Raw genomic sequence first — 16,795 nt, 5'->3', positions numbered from 1 at the left:
AGTATAAGACGTTTTAGATTTTAGTTGGTTTAGCTTAATTAAATTTTGTATTTATTGATACATGTGTAAATAACAAAAAATTGCTAGTCTGATAAGATTCGAAACTAAACTGTTCAACCTTGTAATCAAATGTTTTAAATGCAGTGTCTTTTAGTCTAAAAATCGACTTTTGTCCATAGTACAATAAGTAAATAACTAATAAAGTAGGTAATTAACCAGAACCTAAATTACCTAAATTACTCAAGTTTGATACTAATGTCATCGGCGTTGATCAGGATGTAGTCTTCCTGGTAAATGATCTCAGCCTCTCCAATAGACAGTAACCCGCTTGGTATATTTATCGGAATGCCGTCTTTCACTTCTTCTTCCAACAGCTTTGCCAGGCTTTCCTCTATCGCAGCATTTAAAAGATGCTCAATGACCTCCAACAATTCGTCGCCGTCGTCTAACTCCTTGAAGTCCTGACCATCTTCAGATTCAACATACAATTTCCCTGTCCAAACGTCAACATTCGCAGTTACTTGTGGCAGCAATAGGTATCGTCCATCTCTTTTAGCTAATTTGACGGTTCCTTTAAAATTAGCTTTGGATTCGAATTCCGTTCTCATCTCGACTTGTGGGGATTCATTGGACAAAATCATTCTTGCTCTGAGGTTGACTGTGGTAGAAACTCCGCTGCTAGTGATTTGAACCTCAGGTATTGAGGTACTGCTTATTTTCATATCAGTTACAGTAAAGGCAGCCAACTCCTGAACTTCGTCCGGAAGTTCCACATTAAACGTGCTTAAGTGTTGTCCACCACGAAACACATCAAACCTCCTCTTGCTGCCAAAACTGCCACTCTCCTTCAAACTGAACTTCATCAAATCAAAAAGATGCAAACTTTGGATTATTCTAGAGATCATATTCTCTGTTACTATAACAGAAACCCCGCTGTTTGAGCCTGGAACCACGTCACACCAGTCTTGGTTAACCTCTCTCTTTCTTCTGAGTTCTTCAACTTCTTCTATCTCGTCCACGTCAGCCGGAATGTTGATGAACGGTGGCGTCACTGTTTCGGAAGGCTTCGGTTGGCCGATCATTTCAATTGGCACTGGTGCGACAATGACAGCACATTCGTCCCCTCCTGTGATAAGAGAGGGATGGAAATCCAGCTTCAACTCTCCTCCCGATGTTAGATTCAGCGAGAGGTCCTTGTTAAACACAGTCTCTTCAAACTTTTGTAGAGCTTCATCGATAGCCTCGTTAGCTTCCTCGCAAGCTAATTCCTCCAAGAAACTCTCCACCTGGCCTGACAGATAGTGGTAACTATGGTAACTATGGTAACTAGTGGTAACTATGGTAACTAGTGGTAACTAGTGGTAACTATGGTAACTATTGGTAACTAGTGGTAACTAGTGGTTACTATGGTAACTATGTTAACTAGTGGTAACTAGTGGTAACTAGTGGTAACTAGTGGTAACTAGTGGTAACTATGGTAACTATGGTAACTAGTGGTAACTAGTGGTAACTAGTGGTAACTAGTAGTAACTAGTGGTAACTATGGTAACTAGTGGTAACTATGGTAACTAGTGGTTACTAGTGGTAACTAACCTGACAAGACCTGAGAAAGAACGTTGAGTAGCCAGCTGAGCCAAGAACCGCTGATCTTAATGTTAAGAGATCCTGCGTTTGCTTTACAGGTGTCCAGGCCACGGGAAAATCCAATTTGTCCGTTTGACTTGCGTCCGAGAATAACGCGGTTTTCCAGACTGAACTCGGTAGCGAGGATATCCACATGCCCTGCTAAAGAGAAAGTTTTAAACCATATCTTCTTCTCCACGCTCCAGCTTCCGGACGCTTCAATTGACCCGCCAATACTTGCGTCTACAACAAGCTGTCCAACAGGTCCATCGCTTCCATCGTGTTTAAGATTGATATTAGGACTGCGATTCAGTGAGCCTACGTTTATATCGTAGTCACACGCGTCCACACCACTACAGTCACTTCCACTGAGTGATTCTCCCTGAAGAATATGTTACTTTATTTCATAACCAGACGTATAGTGGATTGATAACAAAATTTACAACCGAAAGCGTATTATATTTATATTTTACAAAAATGATTATTTTGCCCAATGATTAACCCGAGACGCAGCAAAACTGTGACAAAGAACTCGTCTATTTATAGTGTTTATAATTACAATTAGTGTTATAAACGTTGAATATCTTACCTGCATTAGATCTGAAATCATTGTGGCTATCTCGTCTGCCAGATCCTGTAGAAACTGTTCAGATACTTTTCCAATTACCCCATGATCAAAAGGAGAGAATAGCTGATCACCTCGAGTCTTGCCAGCTACCAGCACCATCATTATCAGCAGATGTATGGACATCTGCATAACTCGCTGTAGATTTTCTTGTCCAAGTTCTATTAGAAAAATAACAAAGCTGCTGATGGAAATGGGGAAGAAAAACTTATATGGCACTCATTTTTTCAAAAACAAAAACCATGTTATTGTTATTTGTTTTGTTTTCGTGGCAACTGCATTGTGTTCGGATGTTTTTGTATGGTAGTAACATGTTCATGTTTATTGTTTAGTCTATTTCTTCAAACTTTCATTAAATATTGACAAGCGTGGGTAAAGTCTGTGTGAGCCGGACCGTGAACCAACACTGAACAGGATGTTATGTCCAGCTTTGTTAAGACATGACGGGGCCAAATATCGTGTGACCACCCCAGAAATCAAATACTTTACTGTGTACTAAGAATTGAGATGGAGTACTCCGCAAGCAATCCTCACAAGTTAGGATCTTTTAACTGTGGGTTGAAGTATTCATCGACATTTTGATTTACTAAATGTTTTGACAAAGAAAATGCGATAATTTTGGTTTAAACAGTAATGAAAAACTGTCAATGATCACTTTATTTCATATTTTATTTCATCCTCTAAAAACTCAAACATGTATATATTCTTCAGCTTTAAAATGATGTCTGCTACGTAGAATTTCTTTCGGACAATTAAGAAATACCTTTAATAGCTATATCTTGAAGTAAAGGGGGTATCCAAATTAACAATCGTTTATTTATAATCTCGAGAGTCAGTCCTACTCTTCTGGATATCAAACGTTAAGTAGAAAACTATTTACACAATATAAGTTAGATTTTTCGATAAATAAAAGGTTTTCTAGGTCACAAAATAATGGTAGAAAAGAAAAAATGGTTACGGATAACACAATAGATAAACGAAACAGAGTATAATAAACTAATCAAATCAATACCGGCAGCTTATGCTAAGTTTGACGGAAAAAAGTAAAAATTTAATTTAAATATGAATAATCGCAGAATACATAACGAATAACTTCAATGACAATTGTAATAGTATTCAAGCACAGCTTTCTAATCAATTATAAAAGTGCAGTAACCAATATCAAATTTACGATTTATAAAACCATTGACTGAGTCAGTAAACATTCAATGAGACATGAGTAAGATAGTATATGTTTATGAAGGAGCAAGGTATCAGTAGAGTAACTTGCGCTGTTTCATAACCACTTGCTTCCATTTAGCGATGAGCTTGAATTCTTCTCTGTGCATTTCGAACACTTTCTGAAAGGGAAAAGATTATTAGAATGTGCAATGTATTATATTGGACAAAGTTACAGGCAGTTTCCGGCATATTGTACACTAAAACAGGAAAAGACGTGTCCGTAGTTAGAGATCAGTATATTTACCAGACAATTGCAATATGTGAAAAAGGGAATACACATGTGGTTCTTAAACAATATGTGGGAAATACAATAAACATGCTGCGCGCGTAGGAAGCGCGCATAAATAAGCGCTAACGATAGAAGACTTTTTTACATTACAAAACTTGGCGCGTTCCTTTTAATACACACTTTCAAATAAGCCTTTAGACACGAATTTTTCCAATTACGATCATGCATTGCGATTACGATTAGGGCTATCTTTTCGCGGTCTGTAAACATACCATAAATTCCTCCTCTGACAAATAGTCCTCCAGTCTTGAGGGATCTACTCCCTCTGGCTTCGGTTCAACCTGAGCTCCTCCAACGTGTATTCTGTTCGTGTTAACATCTTGTAGGCTGTGTTAATAGATGTTCGGCGACCACCCGCACCCTTTTCAACAATTGCCTGAAACGTAGATTATGTAATTATAAGTGCCGTCAGGTGCCAGTAGCGTAATTAGACCGTGAACGATTCACTTACTTTACGTTTTCTATCCGGGCGCTAAACTAAGTGTCATCAACTCATAAAACAACGCCGAGACATTGTGCAAAATATTTGCTGGAAGAATACTCAGGCACGAGTGTTGAAGACGTACCTTGTTGCCGTAACGTTTCACGTCCTCTCTTTCCGACCAGAACGGGAAAAGTGAGATAAAATCAACGGGTTCGTAACCAGCTTCAATCGGGAACACTTTGGGGTTTTCTGCCAGCATCATCTCTGAGAGAGTGTCAATTGAGCGAAGTAGGTTTAATGTTTATACTAGACACAGTGACACACGTAAAATTAGAGTCACTACTTTTGTATAAAACCTTTTAAACGATATTAACCATAAAACATTATTAGAATTGTTAGTCAACAAAATATGGCCAGGTTGGGTATAAATGATTGAAATTGTCGCATAACACTCAAATGTGTAAATTTTGGTTTAAAAATAAACTCACCATCGACATAGTTGTTAACAGTTTCCATAGCAACCTTCTTGTTGCGTGCGAACGTCTGTCGAGCGGACCCAGTTACTTTCTCGGAATCCTCCGCAGTTTCAAACCATCCCTGCCACAACCAAAGCTGGTATTTAGCGTCTAACAGGAAGAGGGCAGGCTGACTTGATCCGTACAGATCGTCCTGAAATTCAGTTGCTTTCATTTTAAAAGTTATTTAAGTTTGGGAATGTGTGATTGTGAGAAGGGAGTTAGTCGTGTTAGATCAGATGCTTAAGTTGGGCGAAGGTTGTTAAAATGGTTTTTAAACGATTGTTTGATTTTCAGCTTTAACGCGAATGATTCATCGTCTGATGACTTGTCAAATGGTCACTGGTCGGTAGTAAAGTGATGAATAAGTAAAATGACCTAATCAAGCAAGAGAGAACTAACATTATAACATTGGAACATCTCTCTCACTACACTACACTACACACACTACACACTCTCACCCGGCGCCCCTTCTTAAAGCAATACAAGGAATGCAAATTTCAAATCTTAAGTTACAACCGCAACTGTCAAAATAATAATAATACTAATATTAACAAATATAAATGGAATTTGACTATATTAAAACAAATTAAAAGTCCACACGACTCACCTGGATGAAGGGGAACTGGGTGTCTAACTAGTGGTAACTATGGTAACTAGTGGTTACTAGTGGTTACTAGTGGTAACTAGTGGTAACTAGTGGTAACTAGTGGTAACTAGTGGTAACTCACCTGGATGAAGGGGAACTGGGTGTCTCGGTCAGGTACACGGTATTTACACAGTATCTCATCCGCCACGAACTTCCCACTGGTACTATCAAACCGGAATAAACGTGGGGTGTAGATGTGAGAGTCAATGGAGCCAACTAGGGGACTGTAGTCCTCGTGTCGACCAAGACTGGTGAAGAAACTGGAGGGTTCCTTTGATTCGTGTACCTGAACAAGCAGGTTTGTGTTATTATTCTTTATAATATCTGTATATCTTACTTTATTATATCTGATTCCAGTACAATGTTATAGCCGCAAAATAAACAAATTTATCGTATTATTTGAGATTGCACTTAGACAACGAGGTTAGAGTGTTAAATTTTAATCTAAAATAAAACAATAAGACACCTAAATATAACCTACCATAACAACCCTAAAGTTGTCACTGATGTAGTTGTCCTCGATTTCGTTTCCAGCTTTCTGAGCGTTTTCGCGCTGGTGAGGCGTGCTCTTGGCTCCGAGCCAAACGTAGACAGCCTGGTCAGGTGACACCACGATAAAACAACCTCTTGAGCGTAGGGATCCCATCCTGTGGAATAATGGTTATCAAACCTTGGTGTTCAATAAATACCAGGTTATTGTTCAATAAATACCAGGTTATTGTTCAATAAATACCAGGTTACTATTCAATATATACCAGGTTATTGTTCAATAAATACCAGGTTATTGTTCAATAAATACCAGGTTACTATTCAATATATACCAGGTTACTATTCAATATATACCAGGTTATTGTCCAAACATGTCGCTAGGACATAAGACTATAAGAGAAGAGGATCTCTTATGTACTACTAGGAATTCTTGTGTAAAGAGTGTACATTTTACATTTTCTGATCAAAATATTCAGAGAATGATCAAAATATTCGGAGAATTTAGCTCGTTTGTCCACACGTTTGTCTAAACATTTTACTGAATAGGGTTTGGGCTAGGTTTGTCTCTTTGCTAAACTTTTACAAAAAATCCTTACTGATGCCTTTATCAGATAACAGATTTGTTTTTCAGTTATTGTCAGCTTTTACACAGAACATAAATAACTGGTATTAGTGAATTAACTTAAGAAAAGTAACAGTATTTACAGAACTAATCCAAGCAACTGTAACACTGTAACTAGTCCGTCACGTCACTGTTTTGGCAGAAAGTAAGCCTACCAAAGTCCATACTGTAAGCACTCAGTCATGTTAATCAAATTGCACACAAAACATAATTCCATTTATTCTCTCTAACGAGATAATTGAGGTGGATTACAGCGGCAATCATCCAGTCGTAACTTCACAGGTCGGATTTAGGGCTTGATTCAATCAGTGAAACGTGGGTCAACATGGGTTAACATCACCACAGGATATTAAGCTGGTCTCTAACCACTCCTAACCACCGCTAACCGCTCCTAACCACCGCTAACCGCTTCAGACTGGTTCACTTTATCCGTTTTGGTTCTACTTTCATGAGTATACTCAGAGTCTAATACGATAACAATAAGCGTTTAGCACATAATATTCCAGTAACAGTGCTACTTCACAGTCCGGGATTATTGAAACACCTGCAGTAAACACCAGTACTGTCAATAAATCTCAAGCCTACTAAAAGCCTTACAAGCCCCAGTCTAACTCAGACTCTTTGTGATGAGACTTAGCGTAAAGTGGTGCAATGAGGTGCAATAAGGTGCAAAGTGGTGGAATTGGTGCAATGTGTTGCTAGATCAGAACAACAGTCGCACTGCTGAATTCTCTTATAACGTTTCCAATGTGGGTATTGTTTTGATACACAGTGCTTATAATTAATGTTATATTTATAGAACCTGATATATTAGATTATATAATATATATTAAATACTTTAGACAGATCCATGGGATTTTAAGCAGTATTAATTTAATCGAGGAAATATGATACGTTGGGTTTTAGTTCTACACGCAGGTTGTTAGTCCGATCACAGGGTACTCATCGTACGTGATATATAACATGACTACTAAATACAAAGTGCAAACCATCAGTACGTGATCGATAATATGACTACTAAATACAAAGTGCAAGCTATCAGTACGTGATCGATAATATGACTACTAAATACAAAGTGCAAGCCATCAGTGAAACTATAAGTGTCCCCACTTAACTACCCACAAGAACTAACCTAGGCTGGATCTGATGAAGATGTCCCCACTTAACTACCCACAAGAACTAACCTAGGCTGGATCTGATGAAGATGTCCCCACTTAACTACCCACAAGAACTAACCTAGGCTGGATCTGATGAAGATGTCCCCACTTAACTACCCACAAGAACTAACCTAGGCTGGATCTGATGAAGATGTCCCCACTTAACTACCCACAAGAACTAACCTAGGCTGGATCTGATGAAGATGTCCCCACTTAACTACCCACAAGAACTAACCTAGGCTGGATCTGATGAAGATGTCCCCACTTAACTACCCACAAGAACTAACCTAGGCTGGATCTGATGAAGATGTCCCCACTTAACTACCCACAAGAACTAACCTAGGCTGGATCTGATGAAGATGTCCCCCCTTAACTACCCACAAGAACTAACCTAGGCTGGATCTGATGAAGATGTCCCTCCTTAACTACCCACAAGAACTAACCTAGGCTGGATCTGATGAAGATGTCCCCACTTAACTACCCACAAGAACTAACCTAGGCTGGATCTGATGAAGATGTCCCCACTTAACTACCCACAAGAACTAACCTAGGCTGGATCTGATGAAGATGTCCCCACTTAACTACCCACAAGAACTAACCTAGGCTGGATCTGATGAAGATGTCCCCACTTAACTACCCACAAGAACTAACCTAGGCTGGATCTGATGAAGATGTCCCCACTTAACTACCCACAAGAACTAACCTAGGCTGGATCTGATGAAGATGTCCCCACTTAACTACCCACAAGAACTAACCTAGGCTGGATCTGATGAAGATGTCCCCACTTAACTACCCACAAGAACTAACCTAGGCTGGATCTGATGAAGATGTCCCCACTTAACTACCCACAAGAACTAACCTAGGCTGGATCTGATGAAGATGTCCCCACTCAACTACCCACAAGAACTAACCTAGGCTGGATCTGATGAAGATGTCCCCACTTAACTACCCACAAGAACTAACCTAGGCTGGATCTGATGAAGATGTCCCCACTTAACTACCCACAAGAACTAACCTAGGCTGGATCTGATGAAGATGTCCCCACTTAACTACCCACAAGAACTAACCTAGGCTGGATCTGATGAAGATGTCCCCACTTAACTACCCACAAGAACTAACCTAGGCTGGATCTGATGAAGATTTCCCCCCTCAACTACCCACAAGAACTAACCTAGGCTGGATCTGATGAAGATGTCCCCACTTAACTACCCACAAGAACTAACCTAGTTAGTGAAAGAGAAAGAGAAAGAGAAAGAGAAAGAGAAAGTGAAAGAGAAACTAACTAACCTAGGCTGGATCTGATGAAGATGTCCCTCCTCAGCACACTCGCCCCTAACCACGTACATCTCCGTGTTGGTGGGGAACTGTCTACGTCCCAGGTTAGGTTCCCGACCCAACATCTGCCGTTTGTCGGTTCGGACTACTAGTTTACCTGTAAGGTGGGTTTTATAGATTTACATAATATTCGTATAGTGTATAACTTAATAACTATTCAATATTATATATAACTTAATAACTATTTAGTATTTATTTGTGAAAGGAATCAGATTAAAGACTAGTTGCCAGATTGTAATAGTATAATGTGTAAGAACATGAGACTACAGAGTGAAGACTGAAGATGTTCTATAATAAAAAAGGAAAAACGTCCAATGAAAAGGTATACTTTTTCAATGCTTTTTCCAATAAATCCAATAAAAAGGTACGGAAAACCCAAGTAAGGAAGTATGAGTGCTAATCAGTAGAATTATAAACCCCTGACTTACCATTAAAAAGGTTAAGGAAGGACGGAGGTTCCCTGTTCTGAACCACTCTGACCTGGGGACCCTTCTCTTTGTCCAACTCTACAGTCATCAGAGCAGTCGCTCCTTTAGAATTTATTTCACACTCTTTACCCTGCCAAATAGGTACCTTTTAGACACGAAATGCTGAATTTTTACAAATTCGACAGAAAAATGAAGTCACTTTTTAGATTTAGTGAAAGAGAAAGTGAAAGAGAAAGAGAAAGTGAAAGAGAAAGTCGGGCACAGAACAACAAGTTTTCACCAACCTGCCAGAAATAGTAAGCGCACCGATTACACTTGTGTTTCCTCACAAACCCGTCAAATACCTCCAGATGGTATTCCCATCTCACAACGTATCCTTCAGACGCGTACAGCATGCTGTAATTAAGTAGGTTAGTAATTAGTAATTAGTAATTAGTAATTAGTAATTAGTAATTAGTAATTAAGATAAGTTAGTAATTAGTAATTAAGATAAGTTAGTAAATAGTATTAGTAATTAGTAATTAGTAATTAATTAGTGTTTTATAGATGTATGGATGATCATTCGTATCATATGGGCCCTGGGCCATCTCAATAAAATACAATAACCAAAGCAGAGTTCTTATGAGTAATAAGTATGAGTTTCGTTACTTACTGATTGTACGAGGAAGGGAGCTTGTAGTTCTTGTACTCGTGAACAAGCCAGACTTTAACATCATCTGTCAGAACTGTTATCTCCTCGTCATACGATTTGAATGTTCCTGAGGGGGTTCAGTGTTTAGTTAGTTCAGTGGTTAGTTAATAGAACAGCTGATATTTACATTTTGTAGTTAACTTGTGCAAGAGAGTCAACGAAATTAGGACCGGGAAATATTTTCTATTTTCATGTTTAAAATATGAATATAATTGATAAAGAGGAACCGTGAATTTGACCGTTTTAAATGCTGTCTACAATAACTGTCTGGACAATTGTTGACAGTAGCTAAAACGGTCGTACAAATTAATAACAATTACCCATCAAACTCTTGACACACTTAATTCATACTAATTACACAAGCATTAGGATTGCAAAAATGAGATAAATCACATTTAAATTGTCTGCTGACCTCTGCCCCGACCGAGTTTGGTAAACTCAAGTTTCAGCACCTCCTCCGCTGGTTGAGGTCTGTGCATGAGTTCCGCATCGTACGGTTCCAGGGGTTGTGAGGGTGCTAGTAAGCTTGGGTTCTGGTCACCACTAGCCGCGTGGCCTGCAATAGAGGGGGAGGTTAGTGGTTAGTGGGGGTCGACCGGGATCGGAATTTTGTCCCGTCCGGGACCGGGATTTTCACGATATTTCTATGTTGAAATGGAACATTTTAACAGTGGCACAAGTAATAATTTGCTAAATTGGATAAAGATCGAAATTCTGTTTTAAAAATCCCGGCTAATAATCCCGGTTACTTTTTCATTGTGCTATTTTGATATTAGCTAGAAGCAAAAAATACCATCTTACGGAGATGCTTATTAATTTATTGAATACATGGTGAATACATTATACATTAGTGAATACAAAGTATAAACGTTCAAAATATCACGTTTAAGTCTGCAAATATATTTATTCATTGTGTCAATCTTCAGACTGCTTATCCTTTGTAAGTTAATGCGTAGTTAAAAGCTGCTCCGTTATATTCAGGACTTAATACAAAGTACTAAACACCAGATTCTAGTCTTTATCACGTGACATAACAGTAACCAATCAGGTCGTTTTGTTAAGTCATGTGGTTAACCATCATCCAATCACTTTCTGATAAGACGTCACGTGACACGTCAACTTTACTCCTTCATAAAAATACACGTCAACTTAAAGTGCTGAGCCGCAGGACTTTATCAGTAAAGGACTTGCGGAGAAATGACATCAGTTCATGAGAAGCAGCGAATTTACCACTTGGCCCATAATAGATATTACGAAAGGGTGTCCCATCTCTACGCCCTACGACGATTATTTAATTTCGAAAATTTGTTTGAGCGATTAAAAATGTCATCACAATTCAAAATGTGCCCGGGATAGATGGAACACCAAACTACCGGTCATGCGCAGCTGAATCTGAATGACTTGAATAAATTATGCAGACTGGCTTGACTAGAATAAATTATGCGGGGTATTAATATTCATGCCATTGCAAGCAGCTCAACAATAACAACACCCACCCTTCATTTTGATCATTCTGCCGGGTTCGGGCCAATCAGAGAACTTCTCTCTGAGGGATATGGGTTCCTTTCCCTGGATAGTGACCGTGTTGATTCCCCAGTCCGGTCTCTCAACCTGGTGGTCACAGGTATATTAACATTGTCACAGGTATATTAACGTTGTGGTGGAATGTAATGCAGGGTTAAAATGAATAAAACGAGAGGAATTATTATTATTATGCTCTGTTGTGTTATTTAAATTTTAATTTGGTAACTACTTCTGACTGTTGTTTAAAAACACGAGCTAAGATTATCTCTACCTGTTATTACTAATTACTAATTACGAGCTGTGATTATCTCTACCTGTATGGTTCCTTCTTCAGATTGCATTCTTTTTCCCGAGCCTGAGACAAGAGATCTGAGTTGTTTCATCGACACGCTTACTCGCCGACCTGAAAAAGAAAGAGTTTTATAAAGGAGCAGACACTTTTATATTTTAAATGATGCTGACTCCTGTCCTAATGAATTTTAACTTATATTTTGAGTACTTGTTGATAGGGTGAAGAAAGGGTGAGTCATGTGGGTTAAGGACCGGGTGTTAAGTTTAGGGTAAGGGCCAGGGCTGGGCTTAAAGTTAGAATTAGGTGGGTGTTAAGTTTAGGGTAAGGGCCAGGGCTGGGCTTAAAGTTAGAATTAGGTGGGTGTTAAGTTTAGGGTAAGGGCCAGGGCTGGGCTTAAAGTTAGAATTAGGTGGGTGTTAAGTTTAGGGTAAGGGCCAGGGCTGGGCTTAAAGTTAGAATTAGGTGGGTGTTAAGTTTAGGGTAAGGGCCAGGGCTGGGCTTAAAGTTAGAATTAGGTGGGGCGTTAGGTTTCAGGCTCAACATCAGGAAACTTAAAGTCGCGCCACTCAGTTAACATATTTTTAGGTAATATTTGTGATTTAATGATAGCAGTCGGATATTAATCTAATACTGATTTACTTTACATCGAGAAATTTCTGCAATTTGTCACCAATATGTTTCTGGAAGTTTAATCTCTATAAATAACATCTCCACGTAATTCAATGACATCACACGTCACACATCACACATCACACATCACACATCACACATCACACATCACACATCACACATCACACATCACACATCACACATCACACATCACACATCACACATCACACATCACACATCACACATCACACATCACACATCACACATCACACATCACACATCACACATCACACATCACACATCACACATCACACATCACACATCACAGTGGTTAATCTCTATAAATAACATCTCCACGTAATTCAATGACAACTAAGGAAATTACAACTTCGTTGCCACATCTAAAGTACAAGCAAACAGTCAGCACCAGCTAAAATGTAATGATAGTTACAGCATATCACTTGGAAGGTAAATTAGGTGATTAACCCGCTTGTTCCAAAACCACTCCCCGTGTCACACTTGAGTCACACGTCACACTTCACACATCACACGTCACAGTGCGCAGTGGTTTCGAATGGAGAGACACATCACAGCAGTTTTATCATACACAAGTGTAAAAAAAGCCACCATACACGTCAAAACCTCTGGTTTGTCCCGAACTGTCCACACTGTTCGTGCTCAACTTACCTCTGGTTTGTCCCGAACTGTCCACACTGTTCGTGCTCAACTTACCTCTGGTTTGTCCCGAACTGTCCACACTGTTCGTGCTCAACTTACCTCTGGTTTGTCCCGAACTGTCCACACTGTTCGTGCTCAACTTACCTCTGGTTTGTCCCGAACTGTCCACACTGTTCGTGCTCAACTTACCTCTGGTTTGTCCCGAACTGTCCACACTGTTCGTGCTCAACTTACCTCTGGTTTGTCCCGCACTGTCCACACTGTTCGTGCTCAACTTACCTCTGGTTTGTCCCGAACTGTCCACACTGTTCGTGCTCAACTTACCTCTGGTTTGTCCCGAACTGTCCACACTGTTCGTGCTCAACTTACCTCTGGTTTGTCCCGCACTGTCCACACTGTCCGGGCTCAACTTACCTCTGGTTTGTCCCGCACTGTCCACACTGTTCGTGCTCAACTTACCTCTGGTTTGTCCCGAACTGTCCACACTGTTCGTGCTCAACTCACCTCTGGTTTGTCCCGAACTGTCCACACTGTTCGTGCTCAACTTACCTCTGGTTTGTCCCGAACTGTCCACACTGTTCGTGCTCAACTTACCTCTGGTTTGTCCCGAACTGTCCACACTGTTCGTGCTCAACTTACCTCTGGTTTGTCCCGAACTGTCCACACTGTTCGTGCTCAACTCACCTCTGGTTTGTCCCGAACTGTCCACACTGTTCGTGCTCAACTTACCTCTGGTTTGTCCCGAACTGTCCACACTGTTCGTGCTCAACTTACCTCTGGTTTGTCCCGAACTGTCCACACTGTTCGTGCTCAACTTACCTCTGGTTTGTCCCGAACTGTCCACACTGTTCGTGCTCAACTTACCTCTGGTTTGTCCCGAACTGTCCACACTGTTCGTGCTCAACTTACCTCTGGTTTGTCCCGAACTGTCCACACTGTTCGTGCTCAACTTACCTCTGGTTTGTCCCGAACTGTCCACACTGTTCGTGCTCAACTTACCTCTGGTTTGTCCCGCACTGTCCACACTGTTCGTGCTCAACTTACCTCTGGTTTGTCCCGAACTGTCCACACTGTTCGTGCTCAACTTACCTCTGGTTTGTCCCGAACTGTCCACACTGTTCGTGCTCAACTTACCTCTGGTTTGTCCCGCACTGTCCACACTGTCCGGGCTCAACTTACCTCTGGTTTGTCCCGCACTGTCCACACTGTTCGTGCTCAACTTACCTCTGGTTTGTCCCGAACTGTCCACACTGTTCGTGCTCAACTCACCTCTGGTTTGTCCCGAACTGTCCACACTGTTCGTGCTCAACTTACCTCTGGTTTGTCCCGAACTGTCCACACTGTTCGTGCTCAACTTACCTCTGGTTTGTCCCGAACTGTCCACACTGTTCGTGCTCAACTTACCTCTGGTTTGTCCCGAACTGTCCACACTGTTCGTGCTCAACTCACCTCTGGTTTGTCCCGAACTGTCCACACTGTTCGTGCTCAACTTACCTCTGGTTTGTCCCGAACTGTCCACACTGTTCGTGCTCAACTTACCTCTGGTTTGTCCCGAACTGTCCACACTGTTCGTGCTCATGAGACTAGATCTGCGGGATGATGATCCTCGACCGTTTGAAACAGAGGAGGAGCGTCTGCTGGATGTGGACATGCGTCTTCCTCCCTGGGGATATAACCGTGTTACAAAGGGGGCTATCTGAAGAAACCTCTAGAGAGTTCCAAGGAACAAAGGAAGTTTGCTTTTTGGGGTGGACCTGTGTTCGTGTTTTAAAAGTTGAGGTGTTAGCTTGTTACAATACAGTCCGATAAAGATAACAAGATTATTTGGTTTCTGTGTCAAATGAAGAGGACCCTGTAGCTGTCACCAAAACAGTGTACCATGACGTCTTCTAGTTACCATAGTTACACTAAACTACTAAATAAACTTATCACAAACCAGTGTACCAGTATTATAGAGTGGGAGGAGACATTTGAAACTAGTTGTGAGGGTGTCTGTAACATGGGAAATGTACGTGTAATAACTAGTGATACGCGTGTAATAAGGTTACACCCGAGTGTAACTGAAACCAGCCTACATGTGATGCCCATATAAGGAGATTTACATCATGCCAACCCTGCTAATACTCTTACCACCTATTTTACTTGTTACTAGGAACAAAAGGTGAACGGTCCCGGAAACTGCACATGAATTACAGTTGCTAGGTTACAGTTGCTAGGTTACAGTTGCTAGGTTACAGTTGCTAGGTTACAGTTGCTAGGTTACAGTTGCTAGTACCTGGGAGGCGATAGATTGCCGGCGTTCCCCGGAGGAGCTGGTCGAGGTCGAGGACATCCTCCGCAGATTGGTTTCTGAGTTTACCTGGGCGGAATTTAATTTTAAGGTATTCAAATTGAGCATTTGATTCCCGAGGGATTCCACAAAGGATGTACACACTAATTTTGCATATTTCAACCAAATTCCGTGTCTCTAAGAATATTGGGGTGATCGTAATTTGTGTCTAATGATTATCTTATTAGTAATTATCTAATTGACTAATTATCATCTTGTTCTCACCCTCGAAATGCTGCCTCGGGAGTGGACATTAACGCTAACTTTTCTAGCATTTCCAACGCTGTCTGAACTGATACTACGCTGCGTCACTGAAAATATAGTAACTTTACTCTTCCTGATTATTTATAACATAAAGTATAAAGGAGCACTTAATCGTAGCAATGTTGAGTTGAGGTGATGATTTTAGATTTTCTAAGACGGGGTTCAGAAGTTGGAAGTAGGGTATGTAAGCGACGCATGTAACTGGTGAGATTTTCGGATTGTCGTTGTTGATAATATGTGATGAAATATGGAGAGATGATTTAAGGTTTAACTGATGACTGAGTACCATTATAACTTTACTAGTGTAACCCGTGCCTACTTGTATAACTTTATAATATTATTAACATTTTGTAGAGATGTATTATTCACAGTCCTATCACTTTGGTCAAGATATTACACTACACTATCTATATCTCGTTCAGAGGACCAATCAGAGCCTCAAGATATTACATTACACTATCCATATCTCGTTCAGAGGACCAATCAGAGCCTCAAGATATTGGACTACACTATCCATATCTCGTTCAGAGAACCTATCAGAGCCACGCTAACACCTACTTTTACTAGAAGCGCTGGATGTTCGTCTAAGTAGCTTTACTGAGCTGGGCATATCAACAGAACCCCTACTGGCACATGATGTCCTCCGCTGTACATCAGTTGAGGGAAGTGCTCCAGCTGTCATGGCAACACTGGCTCTTCTTCCCTAGGGTCATGTCCTGTTAGTTCAGAGACCACGGTACAAATATTGTCAGTATGGAGTATGTAAAATTGTTAAGTGCTAACTTAGAGAGAGGCGGTTTTATGGGACACTTACTTGAGGAGGTACGATAGGGTTTCTGGGACATTCCTCAACGCTTCTCTTGTATTCCTCTTCAGCAAGCAGCAGCGCCTTCTTTCTTACCGAGAGAGGCACTCCTTTTCCGCACCAGATGTAGTACTCTGTGATGAAGTCCAGCACAAACGTCTGAAATTAGAGGTTATTATGATTATATCATTAGAGAGTGCCAACTGAACATTAAAGTTCCATTTTT

The 16,795-nt window shown here is 40.5% G+C and overlaps 3 protein-coding genes across 3 annotated transcripts in view; all 3 read right to left on the bottom strand.

The window, feature by feature from the left end:
- Positions 1–69: 69 nt before the first annotated feature.
- LOC134820503 (uncharacterized) lies at positions 70–2,475 on the bottom strand. Its single transcript, XM_063830918.1, has 3 exons — positions 2,213–2,475; positions 1,594–2,005; positions 70–1,291 (listed from the first exon to the last, which is right to left on the bottom strand). Exons 1-3 carry the CDS (start codon positions 2,378–2,380, stop codon positions 237–239), a joined length of 1,635 nt encoding a protein of 544 aa, XP_063686988.1. The 5' UTR covers positions 2,381–2,475; the 3' UTR covers positions 70–236.
- Positions 2,476–3,501: 1,026 nt separating this feature from the next.
- LOC134820501 (supervillin-like) lies at positions 3,502–16,665 on the bottom strand. The gene is given in 19 exon segments (XM_063830915.1): positions 3,502–3,588; positions 3,971–4,036; positions 4,039–4,134; positions 4,325–4,446; positions 4,671–4,851; positions 5,429–5,632; positions 5,828–5,993; positions 8,902–9,046; positions 9,378–9,507; positions 9,662–9,773; positions 10,030–10,135; positions 10,481–10,624; positions 11,565–11,679; positions 11,907–11,995; positions 14,711–14,834; positions 15,447–15,530; positions 15,726–15,811; positions 16,323–16,467; positions 16,579–16,665. Coding segments are annotated over 18 exon segments (2,181 nt in total). The 5' UTR covers positions 16,447–16,467; positions 16,579–16,665.
- Positions 16,644–16,795, bottom strand: part of LOC134820500 (uncharacterized) — a 73,195-nt gene continuing 73,043 nt past the window's right edge. Inside the window, exon 19 of the mRNA XM_063830914.1 lies at positions 16,644–16,728. Coding sequence (XP_063686984.1) covers positions 16,662–16,728 — 67 coding nt within the window. The 3' untranslated portion in view covers positions 16,644–16,661. The remainder of the gene's footprint in view (positions 16,729–16,795) is intronic.

The sequence above is a fragment of the Bolinopsis microptera genome, chromosome 9 (assembly GCF_026151205.1).
Source record: "Bolinopsis microptera isolate Bmic1 chromosome 9, MBARI_Bmic_1.0, whole genome shotgun sequence".
NCBI lineage: Eukaryota > Metazoa > Ctenophora > Tentaculata > Lobata > Bolinopsidae > Bolinopsis > Bolinopsis microptera.
This window is presented reverse-complemented; position numbering and strand designations above follow the sequence as displayed.